The following is a 22377-nucleotide window of genomic DNA, read 5'->3' on the forward strand; positions in this document are numbered from 1 at the left end:
TTGATGGTGACTTTGTTTAACTGGCGGTAATCAATGCACATCCGCATTGTCCCATCCTTCTTCTTCACAAATAACACTGGTGCACCCCAAGGTGATATACTAGGCCTAACAAACCCCTTTGCTAACAACTCCTCAAGCTGCTCCTTCAACTCCTTAGGAGCCATGCGGTACGGTGGAATAGATATAGGCTGGGTGCCTAGAGCCAAATCGATACAGAAATCAATATCATGATCCAGTGACATGCCAGGAAGATCAGAAGGAAATACATCAGCGAACTCTCGAACCACTAGAACTGAATCAATCGTCGGAGACTTTACGGTGGTGTCCCGAACATAACCTGGATAATCCAAACACCCCTTCTCGACCATATGACGAGCCTTCAGGAAAGAAATAACCCGACTAGATGTATCAACTGTGAAACCCTTCCACTCTAACCTCGGTAACCCTGGCATCGCTAATGAAATAGTCTTGGCATGGCAATCTAGGATGGCGTGATATGGAGACAACCAATCCATGCCCAGGACGACCTCAAAGTCGATCATGTCAAGCAATAGGAGATCTGCTCTAGTCTCGAAATAACAGAATGTGACCACACAGGACCGGTAGATTCGATCCACAACCAAAGAATCACCCACAGGAATGGATACATGAACGGGAGTGCCCAAAGGCTCAGGAGAAATAACTAGGAAACGAGCAAACAGAGATGATACATATGAATAAGTTGACTCTGGATCAAATAATACCAAAGCATCTCTACCGCCGACGGAAATGATACCTGTGATGATGGCATCTGAAGCCAATGCATCTGGCCTGGCCGAAAGGGCATAGAATCTGGCTGGAGCGCCGGCTGGCTGGCCTCCACCTGACTGAGCAATAGTTGGCTGACCTCTCCCTACCTGGCCTCCACCTTTAGGATGGCCCCTACCAGTCTGCCCTCCACCTCTAGGTGGTGGGGCAGCTGGTGCTGAAATCATAGGCTGCTGACCCTGCTGCACTGCCTTGCCCCGAAGTCTGGGACAAGTCCTCTTCATGTGACCTGGATCTCTACATTCATAGCACACCCTTGGTACCATAGCATGCTGCCCTAAAGTCTGAGCCTGCTAACCCGAATACCCACTGGAAGAACCTTGGGTGGCTGGTGGGCGATATGAACTCTCCAGCATCGCATTGAAATAAGGTCTCATTGGAGCACCTCAGGGAGGGGGTGGTGGTGCTGAATATGGGTGTCTGCTGGGCTGGCCCCTCCCGAAGAGACCTCTACCCCTAGCTGGGGCACCTCTGAACTCTCCCGAAAATTGGGCCCTCTTGTCATGCTGAATCTGCTCTCTACCCCTCTGGCAATACCCCTCAACCCTGCGAGCAATCTCCACTACTAGCTGATACTCAGTACCCATATCCACCTCCCGGGCCATACTAGCTCGAATACCGGGGTGTAACCCCACAACAAATCTTTGCACTCTCTCTGCATCTGAGGGAAGTATCATGAGTGCATGGCGAGACAACTCAGAGAACCTCGCCTCATAATCGGTCACAGACATCTGACCCTGCTCAAGATGCTCAAACTAATACCGTAGCTCTTCCCTCTCAGAGGGTGGAATATACCTATCCAAGAATAACTGGGTGAACTGACCCCAGGTGATGGGAGGAGAACCTGCTGTCCTGCCAAGAACATAGGACTGCCACTATCTACGGGCCCTGCCCTCCAGCTGAAAAGTAGTGAAGTCAACTCCATGCGACTACAATATCCTCATGTTGTGCAGTCTGTCCCTGCACCTGTCAATGAAATCTTGGGCATCCTCATGACGCTCACCCCCGAAGATAGGAGGGTGAAGTCTAGTCCATCTATCCAATAACTTCTATGGGTCACCGTCCGCAGCTGGTCTAAGCTGGGGTGCCACTACAGCAACTGGCTGGGCCCCACTTGCGGGTAGTGCACCTGGAGTCTGATACACTGCAACTGCATGTCTAGGAGCCTGAGCAGTAGGGGTCTATGCCCTCTCCTGCCTGTGATGTAGCTGGATCTGCTGGAAATAAACCAGCCTGAGTCATAGAATCCATGAACCGTAGCATACAGACCATGACTTCCTAGAATCCTGATGTTGTCATAAAGTCCGTCGGGGTAGGCTCAACTGCGGGCACCTCGCCCTGCTCCTCGATGATAGGATCTCCCGCGGGATCTGCTTGTGGTTCTACTGGGATAACTTTGGGATGCCCTCGTCCCCTACCACGGGCCGGTGCCCTCCCCCGGCCTCTGCCTCGGCCTCTAGCAACGGGGGGAGCAGCTCCTCCCGGGTCTGGAACATCAACCGTGCATGTCCTCACCATCTGTGAGAGAATAGAAAAGGGAAATTTTGTATACCAACCACTGCACAATAGAAAATTAATAAAGAGTAGTTTTCTTTTTCCTAACACCCTATAGCCTCTCGAAGATAAATACAGACGTCTTCGTACCGATCCGCAAGACTCTATCAGGTTTTCCCATGTCTTGTGACACATACGTGAACCTAGTGCTCTGATACCATGTTGTCACGACCCATTTCCATAATAAGCCATGATGGCGCCCAACACCATTGTCGGGCAAGCCAACGCGGAAACTAAATAAGCTCTCATTTACTTTTACCCAAAATAGTTGCAATGATTCTTTAAGTTGAAATAAAATCAGGAATGATTAGTAAAGTCAAAAATAATCATACAATCCCAAAAAAAATAATACAGTCTACCAATGTGTGTGCCAAGACCTGGTGTCACAAGCTGTAGGCAACTAGTAGAATATACAAAAGAATCACACTATCCTACTATCTGAAACAGAATAGATAGCAAAAATACATAAGAGAGACTCCTTCATGCTGCTGAACGGCATGGGAAGGAAAGCATCTCACCGTAGAAGTTTGGAAATCCGCTCAGGGATGTGTACCAGACTGATAGCCAGATACACCTGCCTCAGATCTTGTACAATTAAGTACAGAAGTGTAGTATGAATACATAAATAATATGTATCCCGTAAGTATCCTGTCTAATCTCGAAGAAGTAGAGACGAGAGGTCGACTCAATACTTACTAGGGTCAAATAATGTGAGAAGGAATTTATAATAAGCATGGATAGCACAATTTATTAGCATTGTATGGCAAGGAATAATAGTTCTTTTCTCCAAATAATATCATGGGAATCCATTTACGTTTCAAGGCATATATGAAGTTTAGTCCACAGAGAAATACTAAGTAAGGCATGCACAAGTAACACCGAGGGACGTACGGCCCGATCCAACATAAAAATAAATTGTGCACTGTCGAGGGTCGAACGGCTCGAACTATAGATGCATCTATTACCCCGCTCACGAATTACACATGCAACGCGGTCAAATATAAATAACTCATCAACAAGCAGACAATAATGTATTTCGGAGGAGTAGTTATTCACAGGAATATTCAAATTCTCTTTTAAAAGACCAAGCAAGATAAGGTTCTTCTACTAGTCTCATTTACCTTAATCAACATAAATTATGCGAATCCGAATTTATAATCAAGTTACAAGAATATTACATAGAGCATACTTTTGGGTCCTAGACTACCCGAACTTAACATAATAGTAGCTACGCACGGACTCTTGTCACCTAGTGCGTATGTAGCACCCGCATATAATAGCAATTAATTCAATTATTACACCTATGGGGACAATTCCCAATTACAAGGTTAGAAAGGAGAATCACCTTGCTCCAAAGTGCACTTCCAATACCAAGAACGAGTCCAAGCCCTCAATTCGGAGCCGAATGATCCCAAACTAGTTAAATGAGGTAGGAATTAGTCAATATAGACTCACAAGATCGAATTCTAGCTATTTAAGCAATTTCCCAACCTTTAACACAAGTTTCCTAAAATCCGACCCCGGGCCCACGTGCCCGGATTCCGAAATTTTTTGAAGGAAGTTGTTCTCTATAACCTAAGGATCAATAATATATGATTTTTAATTCATTCCATAAAAAATTATATGGTTAAATCTAGCTTTTATTAAAACCCTAGGTTTTGCTCTAACCCTTGATTTTATCTAAATTCTAGTGTTTAATCTACCCACGACACAAGTATTAAACTAAGAATTAGTGGGATAAACTTACCTCAAGATGATAGGTGGAAGTCGTCTCTCAAAAGCTCCCAAAATTGCCAATGGAGGAGTGAAAAACGGTAAAAATGACTTAGAACACATATTAAATGAAGCTTACTGCTTCAGCGATTTCCGCATCTGCGGTCAGGGGACAGCATATGCGGTCCCGCTTCTGCGACGAAGAGACAGAATCTGCGAAAATGGGCCAAGCGGGCTGGGACCGCTTTTGCGGTCTTAAAGCTGCTTCTACACCTTGGGAGCCGCTTCTGCGGTTCCTGGCCTGGCCTGCCCTGGGCCGCATCTGCGATGGGAGGACCGCTTCACACCTGCAGTCAACCAAACGCAAGTGTGGTTATGACAGAAGTAGATGCTTCAGCACTTCTCAAAATTTCTAGCTTCGCTCGAGCCTTGTCCCATTGACGCTCGGGGCTCTCGGGCCCCGCCCGAACATACCGACAAGTCTGAAATCATGAAACGGACCTACTCGAACCTTTGGAATGCCCGAAACAACGCTAAATCTAAAAATCATCCCTCAAAACCAATTAAATCGTACTTATGAGCTTCAAGTTCTTAAATTTTCCTCTAACGAGCCGAAACGCACTTAAACTACTCGGATTGACAACAAATTTTGTGGTCAAGTCTTAAATGTTATTTCGGACCTGTACCGGGCTTCGGAACCAACATACGAGCCCGATACCCATGTGATTAATCATTAATTAGTTTTTTTAAATCCTTAAAAGTTCAGATTAACAATTTCTAATAAAAATTCATTACTCGGACTAGGGACCTCAAAATTCAATTCCGGGCATACGCCCAGGTCCCATATTTTCCTAGGAACCCTCGGGACCATCAAATCACAAATCCGGATCCGTTTGTTCAAAATGTTGGCCAAAGTCAAACTTAGCCTTTTAAAAAATCCTAAGGAATCAAATAGGCATATTTCACTCCAAACTCTTCCAAAGCAAGTGCGGAAAGTTTTATTTAAGGGAATGAGGTTCTAAAAGGCAAAACGACCAGTCGGGTCGTTACATTGTCTATTGGATGTTGGACCCGACCTTTGTTCCAACTCGTCACTACTTTCAACCTAAGGTTATGTTTGTTACTTATTGAGTACATGGGGTCGGTTGTACTCATACTACACTTTTATACCTTGCGTACAGATGTTGGCTGTTGATGTTGCTGTGTTCGATGGGAGCTGGATTTGAAGATGTACACGTGTTCCGGTTGTAGCTGCCTCTTGTTCATGGTAGCCTTAGATTCATAAAACTCTGATTATGCACTTTTCAAATAGATGATGTATTTACTTCATAGCAGCTTTGTAAATTCTATTCTTAGAAGCTCATGATTTGTACTACCAGTCCTTGGGGAATGTATCAAATTCAGATGTTTCTTCATTTAATTGCTTTAGTAATTATTATTGGAATTAGTTAGTTGTTAATTGGCTTACCTAGTAGGTTGGGTTAGGTGCCATCACGACTAGTTAAATTTTGGGTCATGATAGATTGATATCAGAGCTCTAGGTTCTTAGGTTCTACAAGTCATGAGCAAGTGTCTAGTAGAATCTTGCGGATCGGTATGTTAACGTCCATACCTATCTTCGAGAGGCTACATGACAATTAGGATATACTTCCCATCTTTCTTTCCTTATCGTGCCGCATGGATTCAGTTTGAAGTATAACTCTTTGAATTCCATACACGCATTCATATGCACACTTGAGCGCTCGGTATCAGTTGTGCATTGACGGCTTGTGATTCCACGGATGAGGTGTGAGATGTGATTTTTGTGTGTTGATGATGGGCCAGTCTGGAGGACTTGAGGTCGGGTTTTGACTGTAGCTTGAGCACGAAGATTTTGATTGTATGAACACGTGCTTGATGAAGAATGTGATAATAGAGTCGTGACACATATAGTCAGGAGGATCGAGTGCAAACAGCTTACTCCCGTAAAGGTCTGGTCTTAGCCGATGTCTCCAAAATTCGGGGTATTTAAAAAATGACCCTCGAACCCGCAAATAATTATTGCTCTTCAACATTTCTCTACCGAATTGGTAGAGTTTATGTTATATTTACTCTCCATATTTATTAAGTCGTTTTATCAAAATCCATTAGGTTGGCATAATCTTGCTCTTCCGGAATTTTTCTACCAGATTGATCAAGATTTATACTATATTTACTTTACCTATTTGTTAAGTTGTTCATTAAAATCTACCTAATTGGTATAATTTTTCTGTGTTGTTTGTTTTAACAAAGTGCTCTTTGAATTTACAACTTCAATTTTGATTATATCACCCCAAATTTACTCTAAATGATTTCAAATTTGAAACAAAGCTTCCAAATAACAACACAAATAATTCTGAATCACCAATTTAGTCAAATAACACCAAATCAAAAAGGTCCAATTTGTCTTCTTTAATACTTTTTAAGATCCAAGAATGAAGTTTTGAGCTTTTTACGGTAATTACTGAATCAATATTTGAATTATTTAAGCATAAATCATTAATATTAAATCTATTTTAATAATTCTGGATCATTAATCTTCTACTTTCCGCCATCAAACAATAATTTCAAGCTTTAAATATTGAAGAACTATGGTATTCAAGTAAAAATAAGAATATTTTGCTAAGACCATTAAACGGAGATATTCCGCCAAGACCAATCCCGTTGGGACATGCTGTGCAATTTTTTGACTAATGTAAGTAAGAAAAAAAATTAGAAGAAAAAATAAAGAAAATTTTACCTCCATAGGAAAGGTTTATACCCTATTATTATAAATCAAAACCCTTTTAAAATATTATTTTCTATAGCTATCTTTTGTTTTTTATAGCAAAATAGGTATTTATGGTATACACTGCCATAAAGGCATTAAATAAGCTATGTACCTTTTTTTATCTCTCATTCTTTCAGTTATTCTCTCCCCAAAATCACAGTAAAATATTTCTTCTTTCTCTCTCCACGATCTTTCACTCACATTAAGATTGTATTCGCGATTTTTGAAGCATGTTTCTCTCTCTCACTTTCAACGTTTTTGGCCGGTTCAAGCTTCTTGTTTTTCCCTTCACTTTTTTCTTTAAATCTTCATCATTGTTAGGTTTTCAGCATAAAACTTTAAATTTTCTCTTCAATGGCTGATTCAACAACTTTGATACAAGAGGGCCACTGCGGTTTTCTTCTATGCCAAATATTGCAATGGATTCCTCTACACGGATACTGCTATATTTTTTACGCCGGAGAAGATTCAAGGGTCGGGGGGTTTTGTTCGTCTCCATTTTTAGTTTTAATACAATGTATATAATATTTTGCTTGACCGGTGCCATCTTCGGGTAACTTTCTTCTCTTCTTTGATATTTAGTCACATACAATGATACAAATACGTTGTAACTCTACAAATTCACTCAAATACATTATATTTTTGCATAAATATTTTTTTTGCTTGTATTTATGTATTTCGAAGGTCTGTAGTTTTTCAATATAATTATATACATTTGTATTCATGCATGAACACAGAAAATAAATATTGAAATACACTTAATACAAACATTAAAATAGAATAGAATATACAACAACAACAACAACAACAACAACAACAACAACAACAACAACAACAACAACAACAACAACAACAATAACAACAACCTAGTGAAATCCGACTAGTAGGGTCTGAGAAGAGTAGTGAGTACGCAGACCTTACCCCTACCCCGAAGGGATAGAGAGGCTGTTTCCGAAAGACCCTTGGCTCAAGAGAGAAAAAGACAAATGTAGACAATATTTGTATCACCACAGAAATCATAAGAAAGTCATAAGAAAAATAGGAACAACATGAAATACGGAAGAAAGATGCAAAGCAAAACCGATAGCTAGTAAATAGGTCATGCACTGAAAAATAGTAAGACACAACATTGCCACTAGATATCTTAGACAAAAACCCTACCAGACTAGTCTTGCAGCGGTATTAGTAAGGCAAGACTCAACTACCTCCTAACCTACAACCTTAATGCTCGACCTCCACAACTTCCTATCAAGTGTCATGTCCTCGGAAATCTGAAGCCTCACCATATCATGTCTGATCACCTCTCCCAATACTTCTTAGGCCGCCCTCTACCTCTTCTCGTTCCCTCCACAACTAGCCGCTCACACCTCCTTACCGGAGCATCTGAGCTTCTCCTCTGAACATGCCCGAACTATATGAGTCTCACTTCCCGCATCTTGTCATCAATGGGAGCTACGTGCACCATCTCCCAAATGTCATCATTCCTAATCTTATCCATTCTAGTGTGTCGTACATCCACCTCAAAATCCTTATTTCTTCTACTTTCATCTTCTGGATATGTGAGTTCTTAACAGGACAACACTCAGCCACATACATCATTGCCAGTCTAACCACCACTTTATAGAACTTACCTTTGAGAATCGATGGCACTCTCTTATCGCACAGAACTCCAGACGCTAACCTCCACTTCATCCATCCTACCCCAATACGATGTGTGACATTCTTGTCGATTTCCCCTCCCCCCTGGATAACCGACCCAAGGTACTTGAAGCTGCCTCTACTTGGGAAGACCTATAATTCAAGCCTCACATCCATGCCCACTTCCCCCGGCTCAGCGCTGAACTTACACTCCAGGTATTTCGTCTTCATCTTGCTCAGCTTGAACCCTTGGATGCAAGAGCATGTCTCCAAACCTCCAGCCTTTCGTTAAGACCGGCTCGCGTCTCATCAATCAGAACTATATCATCGGCGAATAGCATGCACCATGGAACCTCCCCTTGAATATGGTGCATCAACATGTCCATCACTAAGGCGAATAAGAATGGACTGAGTGAATAACCTTGGTGTAACCCCATTACAACCGGAAAATGGTCAGAGTCTCCTCCTACTGTTCTAACCCGAGTCTAAGCCCTATCGCACATGTCCTTAATCATTATAATATATGGGACATGCATACCTTTTGCCTCCAAGCATCTCCAGAGAACTTCTCTAGTAACCTTGTCATACGCTTTCTCTAGGTCAATAAACACCATGTGCAGATCATTCTTCCTCTCTCTATATAGTTCCACCAACGTCTGAACAAGGTGTATAGATTATGTAGTAGGACGACCCGGCATGAATCCGAACTGGTTGTCGGATATAGACATTGCCATCCTCACCCTCGCTTCAACCACCCTCTCCCACACTTTCATGGTATGACTCAGTAATTTAATACCCCTATAGTTATTACAACTATGGATATCACCTTTGTTCTTATACAAATGGAACTACCGTACTCCACCTCCACTCCTCTAGCATCATCTTCGCCTTAAAAATAACATTAAACAACCCAGTCAACCACTCCAAACCTTCTCTCCCCACAGTCTTCCAAAATTCCACCGGAATCTCGTCAGGCCCGGTCATTCTACCCCTACTCATCTTACGCATAGCTCCTACGACCTCCTCAACCTCGATACACCCGCAGTACCCAAAGTCACGGTGACTCTCGAAATGCTCCAATTCGCTTAACACAGTATCCCGATCCCCTTCTTCATTCAGAAGTTTATGGAAGTAAGTCTGCCATCTTCTTTTTATCTGCGCATCTTCCATCAATACTTTACCATCTCCATCTTTGATGCATCTCACTTGGTCCAAATCTCGAGCCTTCCTCTCTCTCAACTTGGCTAGCCGGAATAACTTCTTCTCCCCGCCTTTTTTCCTACTTCCTCATACATACGACCATAAGCCGCAGTCTTAGCCTCCGTGACCGCCATCTTTGCTTCCTTACTAACTACCTTATACCTCTCCACGCATGCTTGCCTCTCCTCCTCACCTATGCTCCCCACTAACTTCAGGTACGCCACCTTCTTCGCTTCCACTTTACCTTGGACCACTTAATTCCACCGCGAGTCTCCTTTGTGCCCACCAGAGATGCACGTCGAGACCCCAAACACCTCTATCGCAGCCTCCCTTATACATTCAGATGTCGTTGACCACATAGTGCTTGCATCACCGCTGCTCCTCCAAGCTCCCATAGACGACAACCGCCCCTCCAACTCTTGAGCTTTATCCTTAGTTAAGGTCCCCCACCTGATTCTCGATCTTCCTCGAGCAGACCTTTTCCTCCTCTTTAACATAATACCAATGTCCATCACCAATAGCATATGCTGTGTCACCAATAGAACAGAATATAAATAATGAATATATTTAATTTTATAATAAAAATACAATAAAATACACTGAATACAAATAGAAATACAATGAATACAACTAATGAAATATACTAAATATAGCAGCAATAACATGTATTAGAAATAACTAAAATATTGTTAATACAAATATATTTGAATACACTGAATATAAAATAGCGAATATAGTAAATACAAACATTGAATCTAACGAATGCAATAGTAAAAAAAATATTGAAACACACTAAATACAAAAGTTAAATACAACAGTTATATACAACTAAAAATTCATTATATTTAATTAGGTTGATAATGAGGCATGTTAGAATGATTTTGTTGAGTTATATTAGGAGTATATTACGCTAATTGATATTATTTCCGTTATTAGACAGCTGGACATACCTATTTTAAGGTGATTGTTGTTACTGCATTCATGAATACATGACACGAATTCATGTGAATGCATGCGCATACAGCTAGACTGCCCTAATTTTAGGCGCTTTTTGCTATTGCATTCATAAATACAGCAGCGCGAATACAACGAGTACACTACCGTAACAACTGAATAGTAGCTATAGAAAATAATTATGTATATATCAGCTATAGGAAGTTAATAGCCACTAAACATTAGTGGTTTCTGAAAATTCCTCAAAAATAAACTTAAAATCCCCTCGTCCTCTTCTACCCATGAGGCCCCACAAGACAACCTAAACGAATTAGTCTTTACACAAATAGTCGGTCATATTTATTGTTTACTTTTTTCTAATCATATACATAAATTATATATTAATTATACACAATTATATACATATAATACATACATTATGCATATATTATTTGGGTTAATTTTTCAAACCGATTTTTCAGTAAAAATCGTGTGGGGTAGCCACTTTTTAAAGTGGTATTTACTTTTTATCCAGCATTTTTAATGCTTAGCAATAGTAGCCACTAGCCTATTAAAATTAATATGAAAAGACTGTGTTACCCTTTCTTCTACATTATTTTTGCTGCCTCGTTTTGCCTTTGTAAATCTTTATACTTGCTTTTGATTTCTCATTTGTATGAGGAATTTTGCATTCCTTAAACTACATATAAACTTTGTTGGAACAATTTCTTGAAGTCAACTCTTCTAATGTCACTTCGAAGTTGCAGCAAGGATTTATTTAATTTAAGTTTTGGTGTCAAGTGTTTAAATATTATACTCCTAAATATTCCATTGCTTATTGATGCATTTCGTCATCCAAAAAATTAAATTCGACTATCATGGATGACGTCTCTTAAATTCTTTTGCGTAGCTGTGCTAGTTGAATTGTTTGATGAAGTGCACCTGTGAATGGACCTGGAAAATAATAATAAACTAGTGATCCTGAACTTACAGTTACAAGTTCAAAAGTTAGGACAATAGGTCCTGAACTTAGACTAACAAGCTCAAAAGTTAAGGATAATAGGTCCTGAATTTAGGCTAAGAAGTCCAAAAGTTAAGGACAATAGGTCCTGAACTTAGACTAACAAACTCAAAAGTTAAGGACACTTGGTCCTGAACTTACAATTACAAGTTCAAAAGTTAAGGACATGTAGTCGTGAAGTCCTGAAGTTAAGTTCAAAAGTTAAGGACATGTAGTCCTAAAGTCTTGAACTTAGAGTTCCACGTTCAAAAATAAAGGACATGCAGTCCTGAAGTCCTAAAGTTAAGTTCAAAAGTTAAGGACATGAGCAGAAGAGTATTTTCGTCCGGGCAGTTAAAGTTTATTAAAGCAGTGGCTAAAGACTAAAGACATTTTAAGCAGTGGCTTAAAAGTAAATACATGTGTTATTAGTGGCTAACCATGCACTTCCCTCGATTTTTCAAGCTACTGCCAGCGGCCCAATAGAACCCGCCAAGCCCAAATCCACCAAACCAATTAAAAATCTTGAAACTCAAATCTCCCTAAAAAATCAGTAAAAATAGCACGGTCTAACCAGTTTTCGGACTGGTCATTCAAAAATAGCCAGCATTTACCAAGTCAATGAAAAATAGCCATTATTTTGCTGCAACAGAGACCGGTCCAGCATAATATACTGGAGTTCGGTGCACCTATGTATGAACTCCAGCATATTATGGTGGACCGGTATACTTTGGTGGCTCCAGTATAATATACTGGAGACTGGAACACCGGTGCTCCAAACTCCAGTATATTATACTGGACCGGTATATTATACTGGAACTCCAGTATATTATGCTGGAGTATTTTTCCGGATTTTGAACAGTGTTTTTGTTCAGATTTATCTTTACATGAAAAGTGACTAAATTTCGATTACTTTTGAAACTGAGCTATTTTTGAACGACCACTTGTAAATATGGTTATTTTTGAATTTCTCCCAAAAAAATCATTACTAACAGTAACAAACACAAGAAGCTACGTTTCCGTTCCCCTCCTCTTTATGCAGGTCGAACGATTTTGCTTTTATTTATTTTTTTAAGCGAAAATAGGAATATGTTTTAACAGCACCGACAAAGTTGAAGTTGAGGTAGATTTTTTATAATTCAGAAATAGAAAAATTGAAGTAGCAAATCATAAATGACTTCAAATTCCGGAACATTAACCCTAATCCGAAAAGGAAAAGATGTTGTATTGTCATTAGGAATTGTACTCTACTTTAAACCCTATATATACACATAAATAAATCGAACAACCTATTATACGATAGCACTCATGTAAACATTATTTTCTCTCGCTAGATTATAATTATGATGGGAATTAGATATTATAAGCATGGTATCATGTTTCTCCTCATAATCACCATATCTATTGTTGCAGTTCGTTGTTTCACTATCCCTTCTGTATTACTAGATATTGACAAAGTTGATGAAGGTATTAAACGACGATGCGCGCGGCTTGGATTTCCTCCCTCTTCCTACGGATTTTGTTCGTTAGTTATAGATGACGAAGAACGTGATAATAGAGTCGTGACACATGTAGCCAGGAGGATCAAGTGCAGGCAGCTTGGAATTCCGCTCGGATCGTTGAATTGTTCGAGACTTATTCCTTATTATTATCATTGATCTTTATATATCTCAAACCTCTCTGTTAGCCTATTTGGCCAAGATGGAGAAATCAACTTATTTTGAGAAGTGCTTTTTTTAAAAGTGTTTTTATAAAAAAAAAAAATTTGGAGAGAAGCAGTTTGTGTTTGGCTAATCAGTCTGAAAAGTACTTTTGAGAAATAATTTGTGTTTGACCAAGCTTTTTAGAAAGTGCTTTTACGTACCAAATTACGAATAAGGACATGAATAGATGTACTTAATAACTAATATTATAAGTAAATAAATAATCTCAAAATTTTGTTATTACATGAAATAATTAAAAAAAATCATTTTATTTAAGTAAAATATGAAAATAAAATTAAAAAGTACTTAATTCTTTTAATATAAGTTAAGTATATTAAAATTCCTTCAACAAATATAAAAGCATTCACCCCTAAAGTTACTATATATTAGAAAGTTTTCCTAAAAATAAGAAGAAATATTTATAAATTAATATCCTAAGTATTAGGTTTAATTATTATTTTGGTATATACTATATTTTATTAAGGGTATTTTAGGTAAGAAGAAAAGTCAAAACTGCTTCTGCTTCTGCTTTTGGAAAGAAACTACTTTTTTCTGCTTCTCTGAAACTGCTTCTGCTTCTTCCCAAAAGCATTTTTTCCCCAAATAAGCTTGGCCAAACACCTCAAGTTAAAAAAAAAAGTGCTTTTGGAAAAAAAACAACTTTTCGCCTCTTGAGAAGCTTGACCAAACAAGCTATATAACAGCATCCCTATATAACACATTTTCTTGACTGTATAAGGGATAATATATAGTGGTTGTTTATGCTGGCTCTTTAGGTTTACAGCAAATTCAATTTGTCTAAATTTATTGTCTCTTTATTTTTAGTTGTATTCATTTCATAATAATTATAATAATGATTATATTGATATCTACGCTCGTTTTCTATTAATTACTTTCTTTGTTGCATTATTATTCTGGGTATTGTAGTATAGACAATCTGCTTCTTGTCCATCAAACTATGAAATCTTTGATTTTGGGATAATTAATTAGTTTGCCTTACTTTTCTGGGATTTCATCATCTCACCTAGGAAAAGAAAAAGAAATCATCACCTGCTCATTCTCAAATTATTTCGCTCGTTGATTCATTCTAGGAATAGAAAGTCAGACAAAAGAACGTATTACCTGAACTCTGTTTCCTCTAAATATGAAATTAATAATGTAATATTTGTTCTAATTATTACTTAAATTTAATTGTATCGTATCATTAAATACGACGAAAAGTGTTACTATATGGAACTATTTGTATGGTGTTGTACTTTATTTATTTTTTATCATCTTGCCCTTTCTTATTAGTATTAAATAATTTTATTTTATCTTTTACCCTACCTTTTTTTATAAAATAATCTTGCCTAGTATACTTTACTTTTTCTTTATAATATTACAAGTTTAATATAATGTTTGTTTTAATTGTTACTTAAATTTTATTATATCCTTAAATCCGTCGTTACGTAATAACGGAAAGTGCCCCTATATGGAACGACTTATTTGGTATGGTCGTGTCGTACCTTAATTTTTTTCTCGCATCTTGCCCTTTCTTATTATTAAATAATTCTATTTTATTATTTACCCTACCTATTTATATAATAATTTTGCCTCGTACTTTATTTTTTCTTTATAATATTGCAAGTTTATTCTTCATATTGTTGGCGCATGACATCATGAAACGACGACAAACAATATAATCTATCTAAATATTATATACATCAAAACGATACAGTACAATATAATACTATACATTCCTACTATCCCAGTATATTGAAAGACACGAACTGATATGCATTATTAAGTTGAATGACGATGCTTATTCTTGATTAGTTATATTGTTCGAATAAATAAATAAATAAATAAGTGTTCAGATTCAATTGTATATGTTTTAAAACTGTGTTAAAAAGTCTGGTAGAGTAGTTTAGAAAAGATTTTGCCTCGATCCAATTAGCAGAATGTACGGTGCATTTTCCTTAATTTTCTCTTAGGTATTTACGATTGAGACAAGATGATGACCAGAAATTTCAAAAAGTACGTATAGTTTAGTCGATCATAGTCGAATGGTGACATAGTGTAATACATACAGCCGTGGGTGAAATTGAAAGATAGTCCGATTTATAAGTAGTAACTGAAAAATAGCTATAGTTTTAAAAGTATAAAAATTTAGTCACTTTTTATGTAAAGATAAATCTGAACAAAAACACAGTTTAAATTCCGGAAAATATTCCAGCATAATATACTGGAGTTCCAGTATAATATACTGAAGTTCCAGTATAATATGTTGGTCCAGTATAATATGCTGGAAGTTCACACGCAGGTGCTCCAATCTCCATAATATTATGCTAGAACTTTCCGTGTTACAGCAAAATAGTGGCTATTTTTCAATGACTTTAGAAACGCTGACTATTTTTAATTATCAGTCCGAAACTGGCTAGCCTGTACTATTTTTACTGGGTGAAATTCAAGAATAGCCAGATTTACAAGTGGTAATTGAAAAATAGTCAAAGTTTCAAAAGTGATCAAAATTTAGCCACTTTTCATGTAAAAATAAATATGAACGAAAATACTGTTCAAAATCCGGAAAATATTCCAGCATAATATAGTAGAGTTCCAGTGTAATATACTGGACATCATAATATACTGGAGTTGCAGCATAATATATTGGTCCAACATAATATGCTAGAAGTTCATACACATGTGCTTCAATCTCCAGTATACTATACTGGAACTTTTCGTGTTCCACCAAAATAGTGGCTATTTTCAATGACTTTGAAAACGCTGGCTATTTTTCAATTACCAGTCCGATAACTAGCTAGCCCGTGTATGAATAAGCCATTATTTTGCGGCAACTCTAGTATATTATGTTGACCAGCCACTATTGTGCTCCAATCTCCGGTATATTATGCTGGAACTCCAATATATTATGCTAGAATATTTTTCGAATTTTGAACAATGTTTTTATTCAGATCCTAGAACTCCAGTATATTATGCTAGAATATTTTTTAAATTTTGAACAATATTTTCATTCAGATTTATCTTTACATAAAAAGTGGTTAAATTTCGATAACTTTTGAAACTATGACTATTTTTTAATTACCACTTGTAAATCTAGCTATTTTAGAATTTCAACCATAAATTTTTTAAAATATATTGAAGAGCATATCAAATTGTTAGTCAATTATAACCAATTAGTTTCATCATATGAAATCTCAAAATCTTAGGGAGTTTTGTGGTTTATTATTCTAAGAATAAAGTTCAGAATCAATTATTCTAAAAACAGAAAATAATTCTTCCAAAATCATATAAAAAAATATTTAAAACGAGACAAAAATCACCAAAGGTTGAAATAATTATTAATAGAACGACAAAAAAATTGATTAGAGCTCTCACCTGCTAAGGAGCAATTCCATATTTGGTCGGTGAAGTGCTCGAATCAAGAATTTTTGTTAACGTCCAGATGTTATCCCTATATAGTACTCAGATTCATTGATCCCGAAGAAATGTAACAATTCGGCCGGTTATTTTGTATATTTGACTCTTTTTCCTCTATTTGATGCTCCCCATATAGGTATTTGTTGCTATGTGATTTGCGGGAATAGTTGGTTTGGTTTTGAAAAATATTTGGAGTGAATTGGAACACTTAGTTCCATGATGGGAAGCTTAAGCTATATGATTGAAAGGTTTGACTTTTATGTAAATGACCTCGGAATGGTGATTTGATGGTTCCAATAGGTTCTTATGGTGGTTTTTGACTTAGCCGCATATCCAGAATTGGATTTGGAGGTTCCTAGGTTGATTCGACTCTAATTGATGAAAGTTTGAAATTTGAAGGCTTGGAAGGTTTACAGGTTTGACCGGGAGTTGACATTGAGGCTATCGGGGTCGGATTATGGTTCCGAGACTTGGAACATGTTCATTATGTCATTTGGAACTTATGTACAAGATTCGGAGTCATTCCAAGTTGGTTAGACGTGGTTCGACATGAGTTTTGAAAGTTGGTTAGTTCATTAAGTTTGAATTGAGGTGCGATTTGTAATTTTGAAGCTACTTTGTCTGATTTGAGACTTCGAGTAGGTCCATATTATATTTTGGGATTGGTTGGTATGTTTGGCCGGGGCCCCGAAGGGTTCGGGAGTGTTTCGCGGGTATTTTGGATCATTTGAACTTGGTTGGATAGCTGAAGTCTGTTGGTGTTGGGTGTAGTTCACGATTGCGAAACAGGTATCGCGATCACGAATGCTTATTTGTAGCAATGGTAGTTTGTTCTTTGCGTTCCAATTGGTGTATCACGTTCTTGAAGCTTTGCGAGCAGTGGCGTTCGCAGTCGTGATCAAAGCATCACGTTCACGTAGAGTAAGTAGGTTGGGGGTTGGCTAGGCGTTTTGAATTTGCGTTCGCAGGAAGGCGATCGCGTTTGCATAGACCAGTGATGCTTTGTTCATCACATGCGCGGGCGGGCCTTGGGTTTTGCGAAGGCCACTGGTTTGCGTTTTGCGAAGCAAGGCTTGGGCGGCGTTTGCGAAGGGTACCCTTAGGTAGACTTTTAAGAATGATAATTTTGGGACTTAGACTCATTATTTTATATTTTGAGCCTTAAACTTGGAAATGGACGATTTTTAAAGGGGATTTTCACACAAGGCAACAGAGCAAGTGATTTTCACTTGACTTCAACATTTTATCTTATTTACCATAGATTATTACATATAAATTATGGGATTTAAAAGTAAAATTCGGGGATTTTTACTATAGTTTTGGAGGGTAAAAAATAGAGATTTGGACCCTAATTTGGAGTCGAATTTGGATGAAACTTGTATATTTGGACTCATATTTGAATAGGTAATTGGGATTTGTAACTTTTGACGGGTTCCGAGAGGCGGGCTCGGGTTGATTTTTTGGTTGACTTTTGTAAATTGATAAAGATTAGAGCTTTATTACTTAAAACCGATTTTTATAGCCGTGTTTGATGTTATTCAGTTATTTTTTTTTACTAGATCCAAGCCATTTGGAGGTCAATTCGCGTGGGACGGCTTTTTTGAGTATTGATTCACGTGCTTTGAGGTAAATGACTTGTCTAAACTTAGTTTAAGGGTAATGTTTCCATTGATTATGATATTTGAGATTATGGTGTGGAGATGACGCACTTGACGGGCGTATGTGCGTGCTTGACCTATTATTTATGCTAGAAATCATATCTCATGATAAGGGGCGGATAGTGCGTTTCCAGCGGGTTCAATTAAACTCACAACTTTCGACGCGAATCCAACAAGGATCACTGGCTCATTTTCATGAAACAAGGATTTAATACGATTAAAATATTTCACCAACGCAAAATGCAACCTTTTTCACAAGATTCTGTTAACAATCAACTTAATTGGATGCTTAATGCAAAACTTTCTCTTCTTGGCACAAACTTCAGACATGGCCAAGAATGGTCAGATATGAAGATTGGCTTTCCACAAATCAGTAGTTCGGACCTTTGTTGCAATAAACTTTTTCATTTAAACATGCACTACTACGTGTTTTAAGAAAATAAACATACAAAGTTCTTTATTTTTTTAGATGACTAGAGAATAGACTAACAATAACTAACTCAAGAAAAATGATTCATAACTTCAAGATTGCGACTCCAGAGAATTCGACCCAAAAGCAGCAACAACAACAACAACGACCCAGTAAAATTCCACAAAGTGGGGTTTGGGGAGAGTAGTGTGTACGCAGACCTTAACCCTACCCGATGGCGCACAGAAGTTGTTTCCGATAGACCGTCGGCTCAGGAATTCGACCCAAAAGCAATGAAAGGAAAAAACTTCATACATTAACATAAAAGAATCACATAGCCAGACATAATCAAGAGGAGTTGCAAGTACTACTCAGAGCTATTTTATTCAAAGAGTTGTAAATACATAGTTTTGAAGATTACCTAGTAGCAGTATTACCTAAAGCAGATGCAGGAACAACAGTGAAGAAACATGTACCAACAGCAGTAACATCAAACTCCAACAATCCAGACAAAGCTTGAACCAACAGACCAACAAAATAGAAGCTAGATACCTAAGGGACTTGTTTCATTTCTGGAACATATGAAGAGAAAACTGAAGCTCTTTTTGTTCTCCTAGTTTCTGTCTTTTCTATTGATCTTGTGTTCTTTTTTGAGTTTAAAGATGTCTAAAATGTGTATGAAGGGCCTCACCCTTTATAGGAATACATTGAATTCATCATGAAATCAACCAAACTTGTACTATTCCTCTTTTAACTTCAGCTTTTATCAACAAAAACTTAAATACTCAAATCCAAACCAATCATGAAATAGACAAAGCAGCAACAAGACTTCCCTTGGAACTAGACTAAATACCCGATGGACTAGATTAAATCAGTTTGATTTATACAACTAACAATCTATCAAAATCAACGAGTCACTAAATCAAACAAAACAAATACAACTCACTAACTAAACGACTATTACGAGCAGCTAATCAGAACCTAATTGCATTGAAAACTGATTCATCTATCAATGACAGAAATGAGTCATGGCTAAATAAATAGAGACTACGCAAAACGAACCCAATCTAACAAATCGACAACTATCAGAACGAGGATGGATTAGCTATCGATAAGAAATATACAATTAAGTTAAACCTAAAGCTAATTACAAAAGCAAAAATCAGAAAAGTAAAAGGAGAACTAGGATTCTACCATAGCAACTGAACGGATAACGCAAACTGCAGCAAGTCGACCCCCGAGCACTGTTTTCTCGATGACATTTGCTGGAAAAAATGAATCCCGGCACACCGGAGCTGATTCAAAATAATGCCAAGGAGAAATCAGATTTTCCAGGGATTTTATTTGGCCATGAAGAATGAATCCCAGCCGTTGGATCAATAAAGATAAATGGCTGTGATTGCATTTTGGTTTCATTAGACAAATTGTTTTTGGAATTACGTCGTTTTAAATCCTCCCATGACAGCCCATTGTATGGCACTCTTGGCCACTCTCTTTTTCAAATTTGACCCAACTTCGTCCTTAATCCTTTCTTTTATTTTTAACCATAATAATTAAGCAAAACAAACAACTAATTGACTAAACCTTCACTTGATCAATAAAATTAGTCTAATGCACTAATTAAATAATTACTTAATTCCTAAAATGCACAAATGAAGAAAGAAATATTTTTGTATTTTTAATTAAGGAATGCAAATAAAAATGCACAAATAAGGTTGAAGAACAGCTAAAATAACTAACAACCATCCAAAAATTTGTATTTAGGAGAATTAGACGATGACGACGACGACGACGACAACAACAACAACAAACAACAAACAACAATAACAACAACAACAACAACAACAACAACAAAAAAGCCAGTTTGATCCCAACATGTGGATTCTGGGGAGGGTAGTCTGTACACAGATCTTACCCCTACCTAATGCAGGTAGAGAGGTTGTTTTCAATAGACCCTCGGCTCAGGAAGGACAAGAAGAAGAAGAGGAAAGCAAGGAAGGAAAAAAGAAAAGGGGGGAGATAAAGGATAAGTAGTACCAAATAATAGCAGCAGGGAATACAATACCTGAGGCAAACACAACCATATAACGTAATAGAAATCTAAGAATATGAAGGGGCATGCATGCTACTAAGACTATCGGTGAACAACTATAAACTACATACTATCCTTCTACCTTAATCCTCGACCTCCACACTCTCCTATCAAGGGGCATGTCCTCAGTGAGTTGAAGTAGTGCCATGTCGTATCTAATCACCTCTCCCCAGTACTTTTTAGGCCTACCTCGACCTCTTCTCAAACTCTCCATGACCAACCTCTCACACCTCCTGACAAGAGCATCAATGCTTCTTCTCTTAACATGTCTGAATCATTTCAGCCTCGACTCCCGCATCTTGTCCTCCACGGAGGCTACTCCCATTTTGTCCCGGATAGCTTTATTCTTAATCCTATCTCTCATGTTACACTCACACATCCATCTCAACATCCTCATCTCTGCTACTCTCATCTTCTGCAGGTGGGAGTTCTTAACTGGCCAACACTCAGCCCCATACAGCATAGCCGGTCAACCACCACTCGATAAAACTTACCCTTAAGTCTTAGCGGCACATTCTTATCAAACAAAACACCGAAAGCGAGCCTCCATTTCATCCATCCCGCTTCGATGCAATGTGCGACATCTTCGTCAAGCTCCCCGTTACCCTGGATAATAGACCCGAGATACTTAAAACTCGCTCTCTTGGGGATAACTTGAGCATCAAGTTTAACCTCTACATCTGCATCATGGGTCCCGTCACTGAATTTGTACTCCAAGTATTTTGTCTTAGTTCTACTCAGTTTGAAACCTTTAGACTCCAAGGTCTGTCTCCAAACCTTCAACCTTGCATTAACTCCGCTACGCGTCTCGTCAATTAACACTATATCATCGGCAAATAGCATGCACCAAGGCAACCTCCCCTTGGATGTGTCGTGACAGTACATCCATCGCCAAGGAAAATAAAAATGGGCTAAGAGCCGATCCCTGGTGCAACCCCATCACCACAGGGAAATGCTCCGAGTCACCCCCCACAGTCCTCACTCGAGTCTTACCATTATCATACATATCCTTAATCACCCTATTGTACGCTACCGGAACGCCACTAACCTCCAAACACCTCCACAAGACCTCCCTCGGGACGTTATCGTATGCTTTCTCAAGGTCAATAAACACCATATGCAAATCCTTCTTCCTCTCCTTGTACTGCTCCACTAATCTCCTTACCAGATGAATCGCTTCCGTAGTAGAACACCCCGGCATGAATCCAAACTAATTCTCGGAAATAGACACATGGAGTTACTGAATTATTTTATTCCTACTAATTTTCAAGTATAAATCTGACTCATATAATACACTTTTAAATTTGAGATATTCTACCATATCATTTTATAATAAATGACCTGATTTAGAACAAAACAGTGCAAGTTAAATATTACGTTCAAAAGTACTTATGTCTAATAAAGCACTGATTATAATATTCTTGTAAATATTTCCAAAAACAATTATTATTAGGCCTTATTTGGA

General features: G+C 38.0%; 1 protein-coding gene across 1 annotated transcript; it reads right to left on the reverse strand.

Annotated features, from left to right (window-relative positions):
• Window positions 1-8736: 8736 nt before the first annotated feature.
• LOC138880747 (uncharacterized) lies at window positions 8737-21797 on the reverse strand. The gene is made up of 6 exons (XM_070160921.1): window positions 21407-21797; window positions 19258-19335; window positions 10151-10227; window positions 9945-10030; window positions 9039-9136; window positions 8737-8888 (listed from the first exon to the last, which is right to left on the reverse strand). Exons 1-6 carry the CDS (start codon window positions 21795-21797, stop codon window positions 8737-8739), a joined length of 882 nt encoding a protein of 293 aa, XP_070017022.1.
• Window positions 21798-22377: the final 580 nt, after the last annotated feature.

Source organism: Nicotiana sylvestris, chromosome 11, assembly GCF_000393655.2.
Source record: "Nicotiana sylvestris chromosome 11, ASM39365v2, whole genome shotgun sequence".
Lineage (NCBI taxonomy): Eukaryota > Viridiplantae > Streptophyta > Magnoliopsida > Solanales > Solanaceae > Nicotiana > Nicotiana sylvestris.

Bases quoted from the DNA above. Each gene is read 5' to 3' on its own strand.
- LOC138880747 (XM_070160921.1), bottom strand. From the start codon at position 21,797: ATGTACTGTCACGACACATCCAAGGGGAGGTTGCCTTGGTGCATGCTA. The intron at 10,031-10,150 runs GTGGGGGACCTT...TGAATGTATAAG, and splicing joins CGAGGAAGATCGAGAATCAG to GGAGGCTGCGATAGAGGTGT. The intron at 8,889-9,038 runs GTATGCATGTCC...TATTCGCCTTAG, and splicing joins GAGATGCTTGGAGGCAAAAG to TGATGGACATGTTGATGCAC.